General features: G+C 48.5%; 1 protein-coding gene across 13 annotated transcripts in view; it reads left to right on the top strand.

Moving 5' to 3' along the window:
- The window catches only part of TMOD1 (tropomodulin 1), a 91,485-nt gene that overhangs the window by 60,760 nt on the left and 14,853 nt on the right, over nucleotides 1-15,872 (top strand). For 11 of the 13 annotated variants that reach the window (XM_036330285.1, XM_036330288.1, XM_036330282.1 and 8 more), the window contains 2 exons: nucleotides 6,349-6,493; nucleotides 15,442-15,609. In XM_036330285.1, coding sequence (XP_036186178.1) covers nucleotides 6,349-6,493; nucleotides 15,442-15,584 — 288 coding nt within the window. In that variant the 3' untranslated portion in view covers nucleotides 15,585-15,609. Of the gene's footprint in view, nucleotides 1-6,348; nucleotides 6,494-12,577; nucleotides 12,685-13,302; nucleotides 15,089-15,441; nucleotides 15,610-15,872 lie in introns of those variants that run through there. The other 2 variants (XM_036330278.1, XM_036330277.1) reach the window with 2 other exon arrangements.

Below are 15,872 nucleotides of genomic sequence, written 5' to 3'. Positions count from 1 at the left end.
ATCACACGAACAAAGAGAAGGAGAAGGGAAAGTGAAGGAGCCCATCCAAACATGATAAATGGTACCCCAGGAGGAAGGGAAGAAACGGAGTTGGGAGTCCACGAGGCTCTGAATGGATGCTGAGGGAAGGTGGGTTGTAAACTGCCCTGTGCACCAAAGTTGTGCTCGGGGAACATGTTCCCTGCTGGATGGGAGCAGGAAGAGGGCGTCAGGGCCTGGGAGACCAGAGAGGTGGGATGACCTCCTGGATGAGGGGACCTGGGGGAAGTGCTCCCATATGCTGGAGTCTGGAGACTGAGTGGGGTCTGGCAGGGAAGGAGGAGGACTGGGAGGAGGCCTATTTTGAGGAGGGAGCTCAGCCACCCAGGCCCTAGGGAGGCCACCCATGCCTCTCCCAGTGCGTTAGGAGGTCTGGGCATGGTGACTGCCTCTCATCAGGTGCCCCAGCCCCTAGGCTTCTAGGGAGTGTGGCCAAAAGGAGGTGATGAGTGGCATGTGATTTATTCCTCATTCTTGGTTAGTCCCCGAGGCCTTCAGAGGCGGCAGCCTTCTCCTCAGCCCTTGTGCCTGCCACCTGTGTCAGTGAGTCGCTGCTCTCCTTTCTCCTTATATGGCCAAGGAAAGGGACTTGGGGCCTTCTACCCGGTGACAGGAGCCTCCCAGGCTGGCTCGGGACACACATTCTGGAACCAGGACTCTGAGGCTCTTTGTTTACTCGGCCAGTCTTTCTTTATCTCCAGCTCTGCTCTGCTGCTGCCTGAAGTTGCCCAGAGCCAGCAGTGAGGGCTGGAGGGGCAGGGAAGGCAGTGAGGGTGGGAGAGGGCAGAGGGGCGCAGACCTGGAGCTGAGGACATTGAGAAAATGGCAGTCCTGCCCTCCTTTTAAAGGTGGGGAAACTGAGGATCAGAGAAGGGATGAGACTTGCCCGAAGTCATAGATCAAGGACACGTCAGAGCTGGGTGGGAGCTGAGAGGTCCTGCCTGTCAGACAGGCTGCCTGTCTGGATGGACAGGGTCGACCCTACAGATGGGGTGTCTGCAGGCCCCGTCCACTCCCAGCAGGTCATACCCAAATGGGGGTTCTCTGGGCCCCTTGATTCACCCTCCTCACTCCTGACTGAGCTCCCTCCAGCAGGTCCTTCCCCAGGACCCTGAGGGCTCAGGGTGCTCTCCCTGCCCCTCTGAGCAGGTAACACCTGAAACACGACCCCCTCCCCAAATGAAGATATGTGCAAGGTCGGGGGTACTGGCTGGATTTATCACGTTTCATTCCAATGTTTGACAGTGAGGATGTGCTTAATATTTTTAAAAAAAAAAAAAAAAGCTAAAGAAAGTGGATTGTGTTTTCTTGTTTTCCCAGATTGGGCTATTTTCCTAATGAAAATCAGTTTAGAAAGAAAATAAAAGATACACTGGAATAGAATCCTAAAGGTTTTCACACTTGGCGACACCCCTTACTGTTAGATACACACTTATGTCAGCTGGCTAACTGTGTCAAGTGAGACTGAATATACTTTTGGATTTGCAAGGCGTAAGAAAAACACTTGAAAACCAAAAGAGCAAGACTATTTGACTAATTGTGTTCTCTGTGTTGCTGTGTTGTTCCTTCTACATTTACCTCCGAAGTAGCAGCTCTGGGTCTGTGCCTCCTTTTCACATCTGTATTTTCACTGCGATTTGAAGTAATTTAGCCTGGAATTAACTAAGTAATTCCACCTCAGTGAGAGGACAGGCCCAAGTCACTGTTCCTTCACCCACATGCCAGTTGTGTTTTTTTACTGACCCCCCTTCTCAGGGGAAAATGAGATGAAATTAGTGGAAGTGAGAGACAAAATGTATGGTGAAGAGAACACCCTTCTCCTACACAGATCAGAGTGAATTAGACTAAAGATTTGTGACAACAACCGTCTCGCTCCATGTCAGGTTGTCACGGCAGTCTGTCCTGAAAAACCAGGAGCTTCCCAGACAAGAGACAGACTGACCCAAGGATGACCTGTCTTCAGTCCCTGACACTTAAAGTCAAACAAAGGATCAAGCCCGTTCTTTACTTGCTGTGTAACTCAGGAACGTCACTTAATGTATCCATGCCTCTGTTTCCTCATCTATAAAATGGGAATAATACTGATACTCAACCTACTAGCGTAGTGAGAGGATTTAATGTGTTGATCCTTGAACCGTAGTATTCTCTCATCAGAGGGAGGTGATATTTCTGTTGTTTGTTAGACTTAGTTGGTGGTGGACAGATGGGGTGGGGAGAACTGACTTCTGGGAGAGATTCTAGCTCGTGCAAGGAACAACTTTTTACTTCCTTTCTTTCTTCCCTTATTCCCTGTCTTTCTTACTTAAATTTACTTTTTTAGTGAAGTGTAGCATATATGGTAAAGCAAATATGTCTTAAAAGGACAGCTCAGTGGATTTATACATGTATACACCTGTGTAATCCCCACCAAGATCAAGACAGAATGCATCCAGCAGCCCAGCAGGCTCCCTCTTGCCCCTTCCCAATCGATACCCTCCTAATGCAGTCACGTTCTGCTTTCTGTCACCGTAGATGAGTTTTGCCTATTCTTAAGCATCAGCTCAATGGAATCACATGCATGTGCTCTTTTATGTCTGGCTTTTTTTGCTCAACATTACGTGTGTGCACCAATTATCTCTAGCTGTGTAACAAATTACCCCCCAAAATTTAGCAGCTGAAAACAATGATCAACATGGAGCAGACCGCCCATATTCAGACCCTGGTCTGCACCTGCCTAGCTCTGTGATTCAGTGGGAATTTCTTAATACCTCTGTTCTTCATGTCTGTAAGATGAAAGGTACAACAATAGTACATATTCCATAGGTTCCTAGTTAGCGTATGTAAGGTGCTTATGACATGCAACTAGAGGCCCGGTGCATGAAATTCGTGCAAGGGGGTGTGGGGTGGGGGCAGGTCTCCTCAGCCTGGCCTGCAACAACGCAAGCGTTCCGCACCAGGCCTGTCCAGAGGCCCTCTGTGGCTGGGTGCGAAATGCTGGTCTCGTTGCCATGGCGATGAAGCAAGCATTCCTTCAGGCTGCTCACGCTGTCCGCTCTCAGCAACCGCCCCCCTCAGGACTGGGGGACTCCGGCGGGGCTGAGAGGACTGGGTGCCGCCATCTTTGTGACAGAGTGACAGTTAATTTGCATATTACTCTTTTATTAGAAAGGATAATTACTAACTAACAAGTATTTGAAAAATAAGTAAGAACCAGAGTTTTAGTCCTAACCTCATCCCCAATGGCCTCTTCTCTCATCTATGAGACTTCTGGTCTCAGAGTCCCTGGAGAAAAGGGGACAGCCTGAGAATGAAGCAAGTACAAAGCTGGTTAAGATGCATACATGTTTTCTATTTTACTCCGTAATGTAAAAATAGTGGTTTTGGTCCAAGATTAACATGCCAGGAAGATTGGCCACAATTATCTAAAAGAATCCTGTATCTTCTCTGTCTCTCTCTCTCTCTCTCTCTCTCTCTCTCTCTCTCTCTCTCTCACACACACACACACACACACACACACACACACACACACAGCACAGACATCTGCGTGTGTCTCAGGGACAGTGGATGCTAGTTTGAGAATGTGGGCCTACAGGGTCCTCTGAAGTCCTTCCAGCCCCAGGCCAAGGTCAAGCCTTGGCTCCGTCATTAAGCAGAGGGAGCACAGTCCATCTTCCATCTATATGTGGGCTCCGTGCACTCATCTCTAAGACGGGGTGCTAGTTCCTGCCTGCCCGGCCCTCCTCCCCAGGATGTAGGGAGGTTGGATGGAGGCAGTCAGATTTGGGGTGCTCTGTACTCTGAACTGAGTGACCTGAAGTGCCAGCTTTATAGAAACAGCCCTGGCAGCCCTCCAGTCAGGGAGGACCTGCGCTTCTGTGCTCTCTCAGAGTAGTGCTCTCTCAGAGTTTGTGAGTTTGCGAGTTTGTGCAGTGCTCTCCCAGCAAGTGCCCTCAAGGGGAGGCCAGGCTTCCAGCTCAAAAGGGTGGGGGGTGGGCGGTGTGGGGTGAGATGGGCTGCCAGGCCAAGCCAGCCAGAGTGCAGGGCTGGTCTGAGTTCTCTGAGGACAGGCCAGAGCTCTTCCCAGCCCTTTCAGGAGCCTTGCCAAACAGTCTGGTGGAATTTCACCAATGGCCCTCTGCTTGCCCTAATCAGCGTCTCAGCCCCATCTGAACCCAGACGAGCTCTGGTGAACTCAGAATAACCTGGGAGGAGTTCTCCGTCAAGGTTTCAACCACGGTTCCATGCTTGTCTCTTTGGATGTTGGGCTGATGTATCTTCTCAACTCTCCTATGCATCGAGCCTATTCCTGTTTCCTTCATTCAATTCAATCCTGTGACCTTGACTTTGACCTAGAGATCCTGGGTCCTGTGTGCTATCCCAGGGCTCACAGTGTAGGACAGCACCTCCACCAGAACTTTCTGTGATGATGGAAATGCTCCGTATCTGCAGGACCAACATGGTAGCCAGTGGCTATTGCACACTTGACATGTGGCTAGTGCAACTGAGGAACTGAATTTTAAATTCTATTTAATTTTAATTATTTAAATTTGTAGTTTAATAAACAGTCCAATTTAAAAATGGGCAGAATATCTGAATAGACTTTTTTCCAAAGAAGACATACAGATGGCTAATGGGTACATGAAAAGATGCTCAAAATCACTAATCATCAGGGAAATACATATCAAAACCATAATGAGATATTGCCGCACACCTGGTAGAATGGCTATCATCAAAATGACAAGAAATGCCATGGGTTGGCAAGGATATGGAGAAAAAGGAACCCTTGTGTACTGTTGGTAGGAATGTAAATTGTTGCAGCCACTATGGAAAACAGCATGGAGATTCCTGAAAAAAATATAAAACTGCCATATGATCCAGAAATCCCACTTCGGAGAAAACACAAACACTAATTCGAAAAGATATAGTGTGTACCCTCGTGATCACTGCAATTGACAATACCAACACATGGAAGCAACCTAAGTGCACACCAATGGATGAATGGATAAAAAAGGTGTGTGTGTGTGTGTGTGTGTGTGTGTGTGTGTGTGTGTGTACACAATGAAATATTATTCAATCATAAGAAAGAATGAAATCTTGCCATTTGCAACAACATAGATGGACCTTGCGAGCCTTATGTTAAGTGAAATAAGTCAGACAAAGACAAATACCCTATGAGCTCACCTATATGTGAAATCTAAAAACAAAACACAACCAAGTTCATAGATACAGAGAAAAGATTGGTAGTTGCCAGGGATGGGGGTTGAGTGGGTGAAATGGACGAAGGGGATCAAAAAGTGAAAACTTCACCCTGCCAGCGTGGCTCAGTGGTTGAGCATCAACGAATGAACCAGGAAGTCATGGTTCGATTCCCAGTCAGGGCACGTGCCCAGGTTTCAGGCTCTATCCCCAGTAGGGAGAAGCAGCCAATGAATGATTTGCTCTCATCATTGATGTTTCTCTCTCTCTCTCTCTATCTCTCTCTCTCCCTCCCTCCCTCCCTTTCTCTCTGAAATCAATAAAAATATATTTTTTAAAAAGTGAAAACTTTTAGCTATAAAACAAATAAGTCATAGAGATGTAATGTACAGCATGACTTATAGTATTAGAATTAATAATCCTACATTGCATATTCGAAAGTTTCTAAGAGTAAATCTTAAAGGGTTTTCCCTTTCTTTCATCTTTGTCAGATGATCACTATAGCTTTGGGGGTAAGGGACATAACAGGCTGTAGGAAGCTGACTCTGGCATTCCCAACCCCCTGTGTGACTTTGGGCAAATCCTTTTCCCTCTCTCAGCCTCAGATTCTTCACTTGTAAATTGCAGATGAGTCTAAATGACTGATTATCAAACCTGCTGTACATTGGAATCACCTGAGGAGTGTGAAAAGCCATGTACACCTGAGCCGCACTCCCAGTGATCCTGGATTAATTAGTATTAATTAATTGAATCTCAGTTAAAGGTATAGTTTGTCTGTTCTTAAAAGAAAATGTCACAGTCTTTCTTGTGAGCAATTAGTATGGGGAACAGCCTGGGCAGCAGGACTTTTACATTTCCTTGGGACTAGATGATTTGAAGGTCCTTCTGCTCAGTCCTTCTAGGATGCTGCTGTGGGCCAGTGGAAAGATCTATCGTAGGTGTCGGTGGCCTGGGTTCGAATCCCAGCTCATTTCCTCCTGGCTGTGACCTTTCACCTGCCCTCGACCTCCATTTCCTGCTCTGGGAGGTGGGGATAAAATCCCCGCCCACCACTCAGGGTTTCTGGTGGGTAGAGAAGGGATAGGTGCCTTGCAAATGGAATGAGTGGTGACTATTGTTCTTTCTTGACCAAAGAGCCAGCCCCTGGGCAACAAAGTGGAAATGGAGATCGTGAGCATGTTGGAAAAAAACACAACGCTTCTGAAATTCGGCTACCACTTTACCCAGCAGGGGCCCCGGCTGCGGGCCTCCAACGCCATGATGAGCAACAACGACCTTGGTGAGTAAAAAACGTGCTCCCTCCCACCTGTCCTGGGGGGAATTTTCATGGATAACTTTCCCAGGGGGTCCTCTTGGTGAGCCTGACTCCGACTTTCACGTTGGTTTCATTCGTTATGTGTGTTTGTGCCTTGTCTCCTCGCTGGGCCCTCTCCTCCCCGCAGCAAAGCTCAGCTCAGCTCAGCCCAGGGCAGGCCCAGAGGGCACCCTCAGTGTATTAGCTCCTGAAATGAAACGCGGAAGAACACAGGCTCACCGGGAGTCTCCTCTTCCGAACACCCTTCTCCGAACTCAAGAATTCTGTCCAGGTCACGGTCTGGCTCCAGCCCCAGGTCCCACAGCCCCCAACCAGCACTATTACCAAAGCCCCAAGCCTAGGAGACTTCTCTTTGTTTTTAAGATAAGAGTTGAAAATGTTGACTTCATAGTAAACAGGTTACAGTAATTGAATCTCAGTTAAAGGTATAGTTTGTCTGTTCTTAAAAGAGAATGTCACAGTCTTTCTTGTGAGCAAACACCCAGTAAGTCAGTTGAATGAGAAGTGGCATCAATCGCTGACTTCTCCAGATGCCAGTTGTTCCCAACCTCTGTGTGTAGTTACTTACGTGTGTTCCTGCTGGCTGTTAAAAGAACTTGGTACAGTGTCCCCAAAAGAGTGGGTCTGATAAGGCTATAGGAACACTGGAGGGAAAAACAACCAGGAAAAGGAGTAGGCCTAATACGCTAACATATTTGATTATTATATTTAGCCATGAGTTTGCTAGAGACAAGGCAGGAAGAAGAAAATCCAAATTACGTTATTCTTATTACAGACGAGACGGAAGCATGATGAGTTAAAAAAAAAGGAAGTTGCTTTCTGCGATTGAATTATGAAATACGTTTTCTAAAGGGCAATGTATTCAGTGAGTTTTTTCATCCAATTCAAACCTGCTTTACACGTGGCTTTTGTTGCTTGTTTTGTTTTTAACACTCAGTGAAATACAAAGAGCCTCTAATTCTAAAGCACATGGCGATGAACCTGGGGCGAGGTTAGTGCCGGAGATGAGTGTGTAGGTGAGTGTGCACAAGGCGGGCACTCACAGACCCTCTGCCTAGATAACCTCAGAGCCACACACACTGCAGATTGAGTGAGTCAATTCAACAAACACCGGTCAAGGCCCTATAGGCCCCTGGGTGTTGAAGATGCAGGTTCTTGCTCTTAAAGATATCACAGCCCAGAGGCTACTTGCCACATTTTTCTAGAGCTGCAGGTCCAGGAAAGTCCATAAAGCAAACAAAAAAAAATGCAACCAGTGTCCTGGTTTATCTGAAGTGCCCTGATTGGAAATAAAATAAGAACTAACACTAGTAACGAAGAATTGCGATTATGATGGTGCCACAGAGTTGACAGCTACCCTGAACTGTTGAGGGAGGCCATCCATCTAAACTCGTTGCCCCAGCGATGAGCTGGCTTCAGAAGGAGCACTGCAAGCCTTCCGTTCTGTTGTGCTATGCAGTAGCCTCCCGGTGCCCCTCCCAGCCTAGGCTGAGCTTCCTGTGTGCCCCTCGGTGCCTCTCTCAGGGCTAATCCAGCTCAGGTCTTCCAGTAGCAAGATGGTCTGGAGGTCTTTTTTTTTTCTGGGGAAGGAAGGTTCCAGATGACTAGAGATCAAGGTTGTTGCAGGGAAGGGGGGGAGGGGGGAGGGGTGGGGTGGGGTGAGACACCAAAATCAGCTGGAGGTGTAATGAATTGCCCTGAAGGACACTCCCAGTCCTGAGAGTCTGTGATTCCAAAATCCAGGCCCAACTCCTAGCACCAGGGATCTCTTGAGGTTGTGGCAGGACCCGAGAGTGCCTGAGCTGGAAGGACTTCAGGCCCATCCCTCCATTCCCTGCGGAGAAAGTGAAGCCTGGGTCAGGCTGCCCTTCTAGGCAGTGGCTCCATCAAGCCACACCCGTGGTTAGTGAGCGTGTGCTCGGTGACGTGAGGGGCAACAGAAACACTAGTTCCCTGACTCAGGAACCTTTATACCTTTTAGGGGAGAAAAGACTCAAAGATGTGCCTAAAAATTCAAGCGTGCCTGCATACTGTATCCAAGTAAAATGAGGACATGATTTGTGAGGACAAAGGCCAGTTAAACAAAGCATCCTGGTTGGGGTGGGCCTTCAGCCAGCCTGGAAAGGAAGAGAGAGGTTGTGGGGGAGGCCAGGAGGCGTTCCTGATGGGGTGCTAGCCCAGGAGGCATTCCTGATGGGGTGCTAGCCCAGGCAAAGGCGAGGTGGTAGGACCCAGTGTGCAGGACAGGAGAGACGAAAGACTTAAGAGGACTGAGGAACTAGCATGGGGAGTTAGACCTAGAACCGAAAGTAGGATGCCCTAACTGGTTTGGCTCAGCGGATAGAGCATCGGCCTGCGGACTCAAGGCTTCCAGGTTCGATTCTGGTCAAGGGCATGTACCTTGGTTGCGGGCACATACCCAGTAGGGGGTTTGCAGGAGGCAGCTGATCAATGTTTCTCTCTCATTTCTAACTCCCTATCCCTCTCCCTTCTTCTCTGTAAAAAATCAATAAAATAATTTTTTTAAAAAAAAAGAAAATAGGAACTCACAGAGAAGGGAGGAAGGGCGTTTCAAGCAGAGGGAATGGCATGGGCAAAGGCAGGATGATGGGCAGATATGCAAGGTGTTTACAAGGAATGGGACTCAGTAAATGTGGGGAGGCTGTGAGCCAAAGGCCTTTAATGCCAACCTGAGGACTTTGGTGATGAAAGCAGGTGGGGAGCGGGACTGTGGCAGTTTCCTGGGCAGGAGTGACAGGTGATAAACGTGGGCCTCTGGGTTACCCCGGAGACTGTGCAGCTTGCCCCTCGGGGTCTCCCACAGGAGGAACCAGAGCAGCATCGGCTCGGCGATTACACACAGCAGGCAGGGCGCTAGTTGGTGATGTAGGATTTCTAGCTTTAAAAGCAAATTTGCGGCCATCTGCTAATTTTGGTAAAAGAAATGCTTCTGATTCTGACAGTGCATCAGAAAAAGGGAGATCGTTCTTTAACAAAGGATTCTGTGAGAGAGAAATCCTTGCTTTCCAGCACAGTCCCTCATCTCGCCCGTGATGCTCCGATGAAGCAGACAGGCTTCTGTGTTTTCCAGCTGAATATTTTTATCATAAAATATTCCTGTGGGCCCCACCCAGCCTGGGTGTGAGCAATGCCTGAGCCTCTCCGGTCTCCTCTCACTGTGACCTGCTCTGTGCCGGCTCCCGGCTCCCAGCCTATGGCTTGGGCAGGTGGGCTCCTCCTGGGGGGATATCAGTCCCCAAGGCCATGGGTCAGCCAGAGCCCCTGCAGACAGGCAGCCTGCCTGGGACCCTTCCCACTCTGTGTTCTGTGGGAGAGAGCAGGGACCTGGGCATGGCGGCATCTGGGAGGAGCCGCAGATCCCCGGCTACATTTTCCCATGGTGATCTCAGATGAGTCCTATCTCCACACTATTTATAGCTCAGACCTAGGCTAAGCCTGGCTGTCAGGTCCCGTAAATCTGCTGTTGAAGTTCTCTCTACTTAATTAAATCTGAATTGCAGCCTCCAAGATAAAACAGTTGTGTGTGTGGGATGAGGAGGGGGGGGAAGGCTGAGGTTCTGTTCCTTTGTTACTAATGTTGTGGCCCCATCCCATAACAAAGAAACAGAATTTCCGGAGGATGAGGCCCAGAAATCAGGATTTTAAAAAGATTCCCAGGTGATGCTAATGTGCAGCCAAGGTTGAGAACCACTGCCCTAAAACCATCTCAGAAAAGGCACTACTTTCCGCAGCCATTCAAACCAGAAATCTGGGCGCCTCTCTGTGCACAGCCCCACCCCAGCCAGTCACCTCCTCGCCACCCCTGTGGGGCTGCCTCATGTCAAGTCCTCATCACACTTACCTGGTCCTCCGGGGCTGGCATCGGGCACAGTGCTCATCCCGAGCCTTGTCCTGTCAGGATTCCTTCAGGCTCTGTTTAGACCCCTTTCAGGGCTCCCAGTGCTCTCAGCCTAAACTCCCTGACATGGCTCACAAGTCCCTTAACAACGTAGTTGATACTTACATGGTGCCCGCTGTGTGCCAGGCACTGCTGTGCACACTCCCATCTTACTCCCACAGGCTGCCAGCACCCAGCTGAGGCAGGTGCTGTTGTTACCCCCATTCTGTGCTAAGGAAAGGAGGCCTAGAGAGTAGTAAGGTTACCCGCAGTGGGCAGAAGTGGGCTTCGAACTGGCAGTCCAGCCCTTGAACCTGTGCTCTCCACCTCCTCTCTGGGTGAGGCCCTGCCAGACTCATCTCTTGACACCCCTGATGAGCCATCCTCTTGCCATATCAGTACCAACCATTCCAGGTAGCTAGAATGCCTCTGAGTGACCCAAGCAAAAGCATCCCTATAGAGGGCCTTTACGCCTAATGTTCCTGCTCCCTTCCCACCATCTACCCCTTTATCCTGTAAGATTCAGCAGAATGTCACCTGCCCATCCTCAGAAGATCTGACCACTTTGTGCACTGTGCCTCATACTTGATAGAGACCTGCCAGGGTACCTGTAATAGTTTATCAGACTTACTGTTGGTATATCTTGGTCCCCTGTTAAGCAATATCTTTAGTTCTGATTCTTGTGCTTGGGGCGCAATAGCACTGAGTAAGTGCTGTTGTGTATATAAACGCATGTAAAAGCTCCCCAAAGACGTGATGGAGGTGTCCAAGCCTGGCAGGAAGTGATGGAGGGAGCTCAAGCCACCACGGAGGTTGGTCCGGATGACTCAAGATTCCTTCTGGCTCTGCTAAACGAGTCTCTTGATGTTGCAATGATAAGCAACACAGAGGAGTTTGCTTTAGTGGAAGTAAAAAGCAGATGGAATGGAAGATGGATATTGGGAGACCCGGCTTCTACTCCCAGTTCTGTCACTTATTCTCGTGACTTGGAGCATGTTATTCCCTCTCTTGGCCTCAATTTCCTTAAAATGGGGGGAAAGAATATTGAGTAAGTGGGTGCCTCCCCCTCTCCTCACCCAGCCCCTGCGACATCAGTGCAGGTGAACTTAGGACAGACCCAGTGTACGCAGTGAGGGCATGTAGCGGGGAAAGAAACACGGGAGACATCCCTTTCTGTACCCTGAGCTTGGGCTGGGGACCAGGTTCCAGTCCTGACTCTGCCACCAGCTTTCAGGATCCTGGCTCTTTCCTTGTCCAGGGGAACGGAGCTAATGTCCTGTGAGAACCAGATGAGCTGTGGATATGTAAAACCCACATGGAGGGCTCGGGTGGTACTGAGAGAGGTGCTGGACTGAGGCACAAGCCTTGGTTCTCTCTGGTACCAGCTGTGATGCTTTGAGCAGGAAGTGTACCCTCTCTCTGCCCTTCTTTCCTCATCCATAACATGGAAATGGTAACAACACTGACATTCCAGAATTGTGGAGGGGCTGCAGTGAGGTGTTGCGTGCAAAAGAGGTGTAAAGAGGCTGCCCTGCTGGGCATGCTTGCATAGGAAACATGGACATGCCTAAAGATCTGTTCTCATAACCAGGGATGGGGAACCTTTTTCTGCCAAGGGTCATTTAGATGTTTATGACATCATTCAAGGGCCATACAGAATTATCAACTTAAAAATTAGCCTGCTATACTTGGTCAGACATTTAATTAACTCATTCCTAATGCCTTGGCAGGGCCGGATCAAATGATTTCATGGGCCTTATACGGCCCACGGGCCAGACGTTCCCCACCCCTGAATCATAACCCTTTGGTCACCTCAGGTGAACCTCTTCCACTCTTCAGGTTTTTGTTGCTCCACATCTAACCCAAGCTGTTGGACATTCTGATAGTTCCAGTGTTTTCTCATCAAGAGATTGCCCATTGATTTGCATTTATTATTCTCCAGATGGGGACAAAGGGGTGTGCAGGAGCTCAGGCACCAGCTGAACTCTGGGCCCCATACTGGGTGCCCTGTGCCCCACGCCCCTCCCCCAGCTCCCAGCCACAACCCGAGTACCGCACCTTCCAAGGTGGTTCTGCTATATAGGCTCCGTGTTTGCACAAGCTGATTCGGTTCTTGTTGCAGCTCGTATTCATCCATCTGTTGGCTGCAGGTTTACCGGCTCGGCTCGGGCACTGGAAGACATCTAAGTATAGACAGACCTTTTCCCTCCGCTTCCTGTCTGCCACACCAGCAGCCCCCTGACGGCCACCGTCCAGTTCTACAGACTTCTTCCTCTCGTGGCTGATCTAGCTTGCTGCTTGGTCTTCATCTGCAGACACTTAATTCATGTCAGAACACTCTCCCTTGTTACAAGCAAGGGAACCCCGCTCCCTGTCCCGTGGTCCTGTAAGCTAATGCCTCCAGCCTGCAACCTCCTGGCTGGTGTTTCTTCTTTCTTCTTTATGGCTTTTAACTACTTTGTTCTGTGATTGCGTTTGAGCTTATGTTTTGCGTCTGGGAAAATGTCAGGGTTAACCCTGAGGGGACAGATAATGCAGGGGAATCATCGTGTAGACAGTTGTTTACATAGGCAGGAGAGAGGCCAGGAACTCTGAGAAAGCCAAGGGAAACGTATCCAGCAGTTAAGACCCTAGTCTTACTAAGAAGACTGACTTAACTCTTATCTGAAGTGGACTAAGGAGCTTCGCTGCAGGTGAACGCTGACAAGTGGGAGGGCCGTTACACAACCACACATAACTACCCTTTAGAAACAACTGGCTTCAGACTCTGCTAACCAAAGCATTAGCGAGAAGCTCACAGTGCTTTCTGAGCCACAGAGGTGGTTCCTGGCGCACAGGGGCAGCTGGCTTACATCTCATCTCCCTTCCTTTCCAGTGAGGAAGAGGAGGCTCGCAGACTTGACTGGGCCCATCATTCCCAAGTGCCGGAGTGGAGTCTAGTGTGTGGTGGTGGTGACCACGCCTCTGAACTGGACACGTTCTACTGATGATCTGTGCTCTGCAGTGGAAGCCAGAAGGCAGAATGTCGGCACAAACCCTTTTGTGGTTCAGTTCTTTATGCACAAAGGTTTTAGGATAACTAGTGGTTACAGTTGAAATTTTATAAATTATGGTTAATGTGAAGTTTTTCTTTAGTCACAGAAGTTCAGTCTGGTTATTGTTTAAAAACTAAGAAGGCCCTGGACCGGCAGATCTCCCTGAAGATGACGTTACAGCAGCAGTGACTTAGCTGAGAGCCTGGTTTTGGTGGCCTTGCTATATGGCGTTTCAGGTGTATTGACTATGCTTAATGCACGAACAAACAGCACACTCTTCGCACGGTATAGAAGCATTATACTTTATTACAAATTTGATCTTAGCTATTTAGCCAGCAGAACAGGCTTTTTATTAACCCTCCTTTAAATAGAAGAACCTCAAGATTAAAGTTGCCAAATTGATTGATGGATCAAGAACACAATTTTTCCCCTCAAGACAGACAGAAAGACTAAAGCCACTGAACTCTGCCAGGAATCAAAGAACATGAGATTCCTTTTGCTGGATATGAGGAAATTCCAAGTTTCAAAAACCATCCTGTCTTTACCAATCCCAGGCAACAAACAGCTCCTTGAGTGTTCTTTATGGCATCTGGGGTTTATTTACATTTTAACACCGGAGTCAGAAAGAATTTTTTCCTTTATCAAATGCTAACCTTATGATGGATATGAAAACCTGTGGCCAAATACTTGAAAACACCTTTCTATATTGCACAGTGGGCTAATGGCTTACTTGAAGTCAAATGTTAGAGGGATAAATTTCCAGTCTATGCTGACAGACTTGCAACTATCTGTGGCAGCACTTACTAGACACGTCACTGCTAATCTTAAACAGTTAAGCCTCAGAAGGCCAACGGGGAAGACCCAGATAGTAAAGAATTAGGAAACCCTGGTCAAACTATCCCAAGATGATGATTCTGAAAATGTAATTTTGGTATCTCTGCTGCATCCTTTTAACATCATTGCACTTCTTGGGATCCAGCAAAAAAGTGAAGCCACAATGCCCTTGTGCCTTTTAACATACCACAGTGCCAGTCGAGCTAGTATTTCTGTTGCTTGGGAAGTTACATTCATGAGTGATAGGACAAATCTCCTGATAAAGGCCACGCCAAAGAGCTGACGAGCAGACTGCTGCAGAGCACTGAGCAGAGAGGCTTTTGACGAGAAAGGAAGTCTTGCACACTGAACTGTAACGCCGTGGACGGTGCAGGGTAACCGGAGGTGGCCCTCTGTGCAAGTGTCTACGAGGCTGCAGATGGGCCCAGCAGTGGCACCACCGGCTTCTCCTTGAAACACAATTGCAGCTGTATTCTGCATCACTGGAAACTGCAATGTAACATTAAATCTGTTGGTCTATGAATGACTGCGTATGTGTTTCTTGGGACCTGTGTGACAGGGACACGCACCCGACAAGGCCGGGAACCACGGCAGTGCTGGATGACCTCACTCAGAAGGTCTTGTATCCCAAGGCATTTGTGTAAAAACTGCCCATATGTGTCATCAAGCTAATCTGAATCTCTCAAAGAAAATACTTAAAAGCAAAGTGTGGTGGATACTAGGGAAAACAGAGACTATTAGGGGAAAATCTCTGTTAAAAACCAAATCAATAAAAAACGAAGGTGAGCCACATCTTTATGACCATCTGTTCCATCAGTCGAGCTGTTGGTTTAGACCAGAAGGTGGCAATTTTTTCTGTAAAGGACCAGATAATAAATATAGGTTTGCAGGCCATAACTTTTCTGCTGTAAATACTTAATTCTGTCTTAAATCATATGTAAAAAACAACAACAATGGGTGTGGTTATTTCAATGAAATTTTATTTACAAAAGCAAGAGGTGGGCCAAATGCTGTAGTTTACAGATCCTAGTCTAGTGCAGGCTAACAGAGATGAGGTGAGGGTTGGGGTGGATGGCAGGTGACTAACGGGATTTGTTTCAAGGAGTCTACTTCCAGGGTCACAGCTTTCACACTTTTACCATCAGGACAGACAGGTATGATGACAAGAAAAACGACTGCTACCAGCCCTGACACCTGGCACAGAAAAGGCATGACCTGGTTGCCAGGCTCAAGGCTCTACTCCTCAGCTGCTATGGGATCCCACAGCTCACCTTTTTCTGTGCTCTAGCATCTTCTGAGTCAGAATGTCTCAGGTAAGTGGTCAGCACCAACTCCCTCTTCCCTCCTCTTATGAAGTACTAGAGGCCCGGTGCACGAATTCGTGCCCCAGTGGGGTCCCTCGGCCTGGCTTGCAGGATCAGGCCAAAACCGGCTCTCCAACATCCCCTGAGGGGTCCTGGATTGCAATAGGGCACAGGCCAGCCCAAGGGACCCCACCGGTGCACAATCGGGGCTGGTGAGGGACGCAGGAGGTTGGCCAGCCAGGGAGGGACTGTGGGAGGGCTCCACGGCATGT

Source organism: Myotis myotis, unplaced genomic scaffold, assembly GCF_014108235.1.
Source record: "Myotis myotis isolate mMyoMyo1 unplaced genomic scaffold, mMyoMyo1.p scaffold_m19_p_12, whole genome shotgun sequence".
Lineage (NCBI taxonomy): Eukaryota > Metazoa > Chordata > Mammalia > Chiroptera > Vespertilionidae > Myotis > Myotis myotis.
This window is presented reverse-complemented; position numbering and strand designations above follow the sequence as displayed.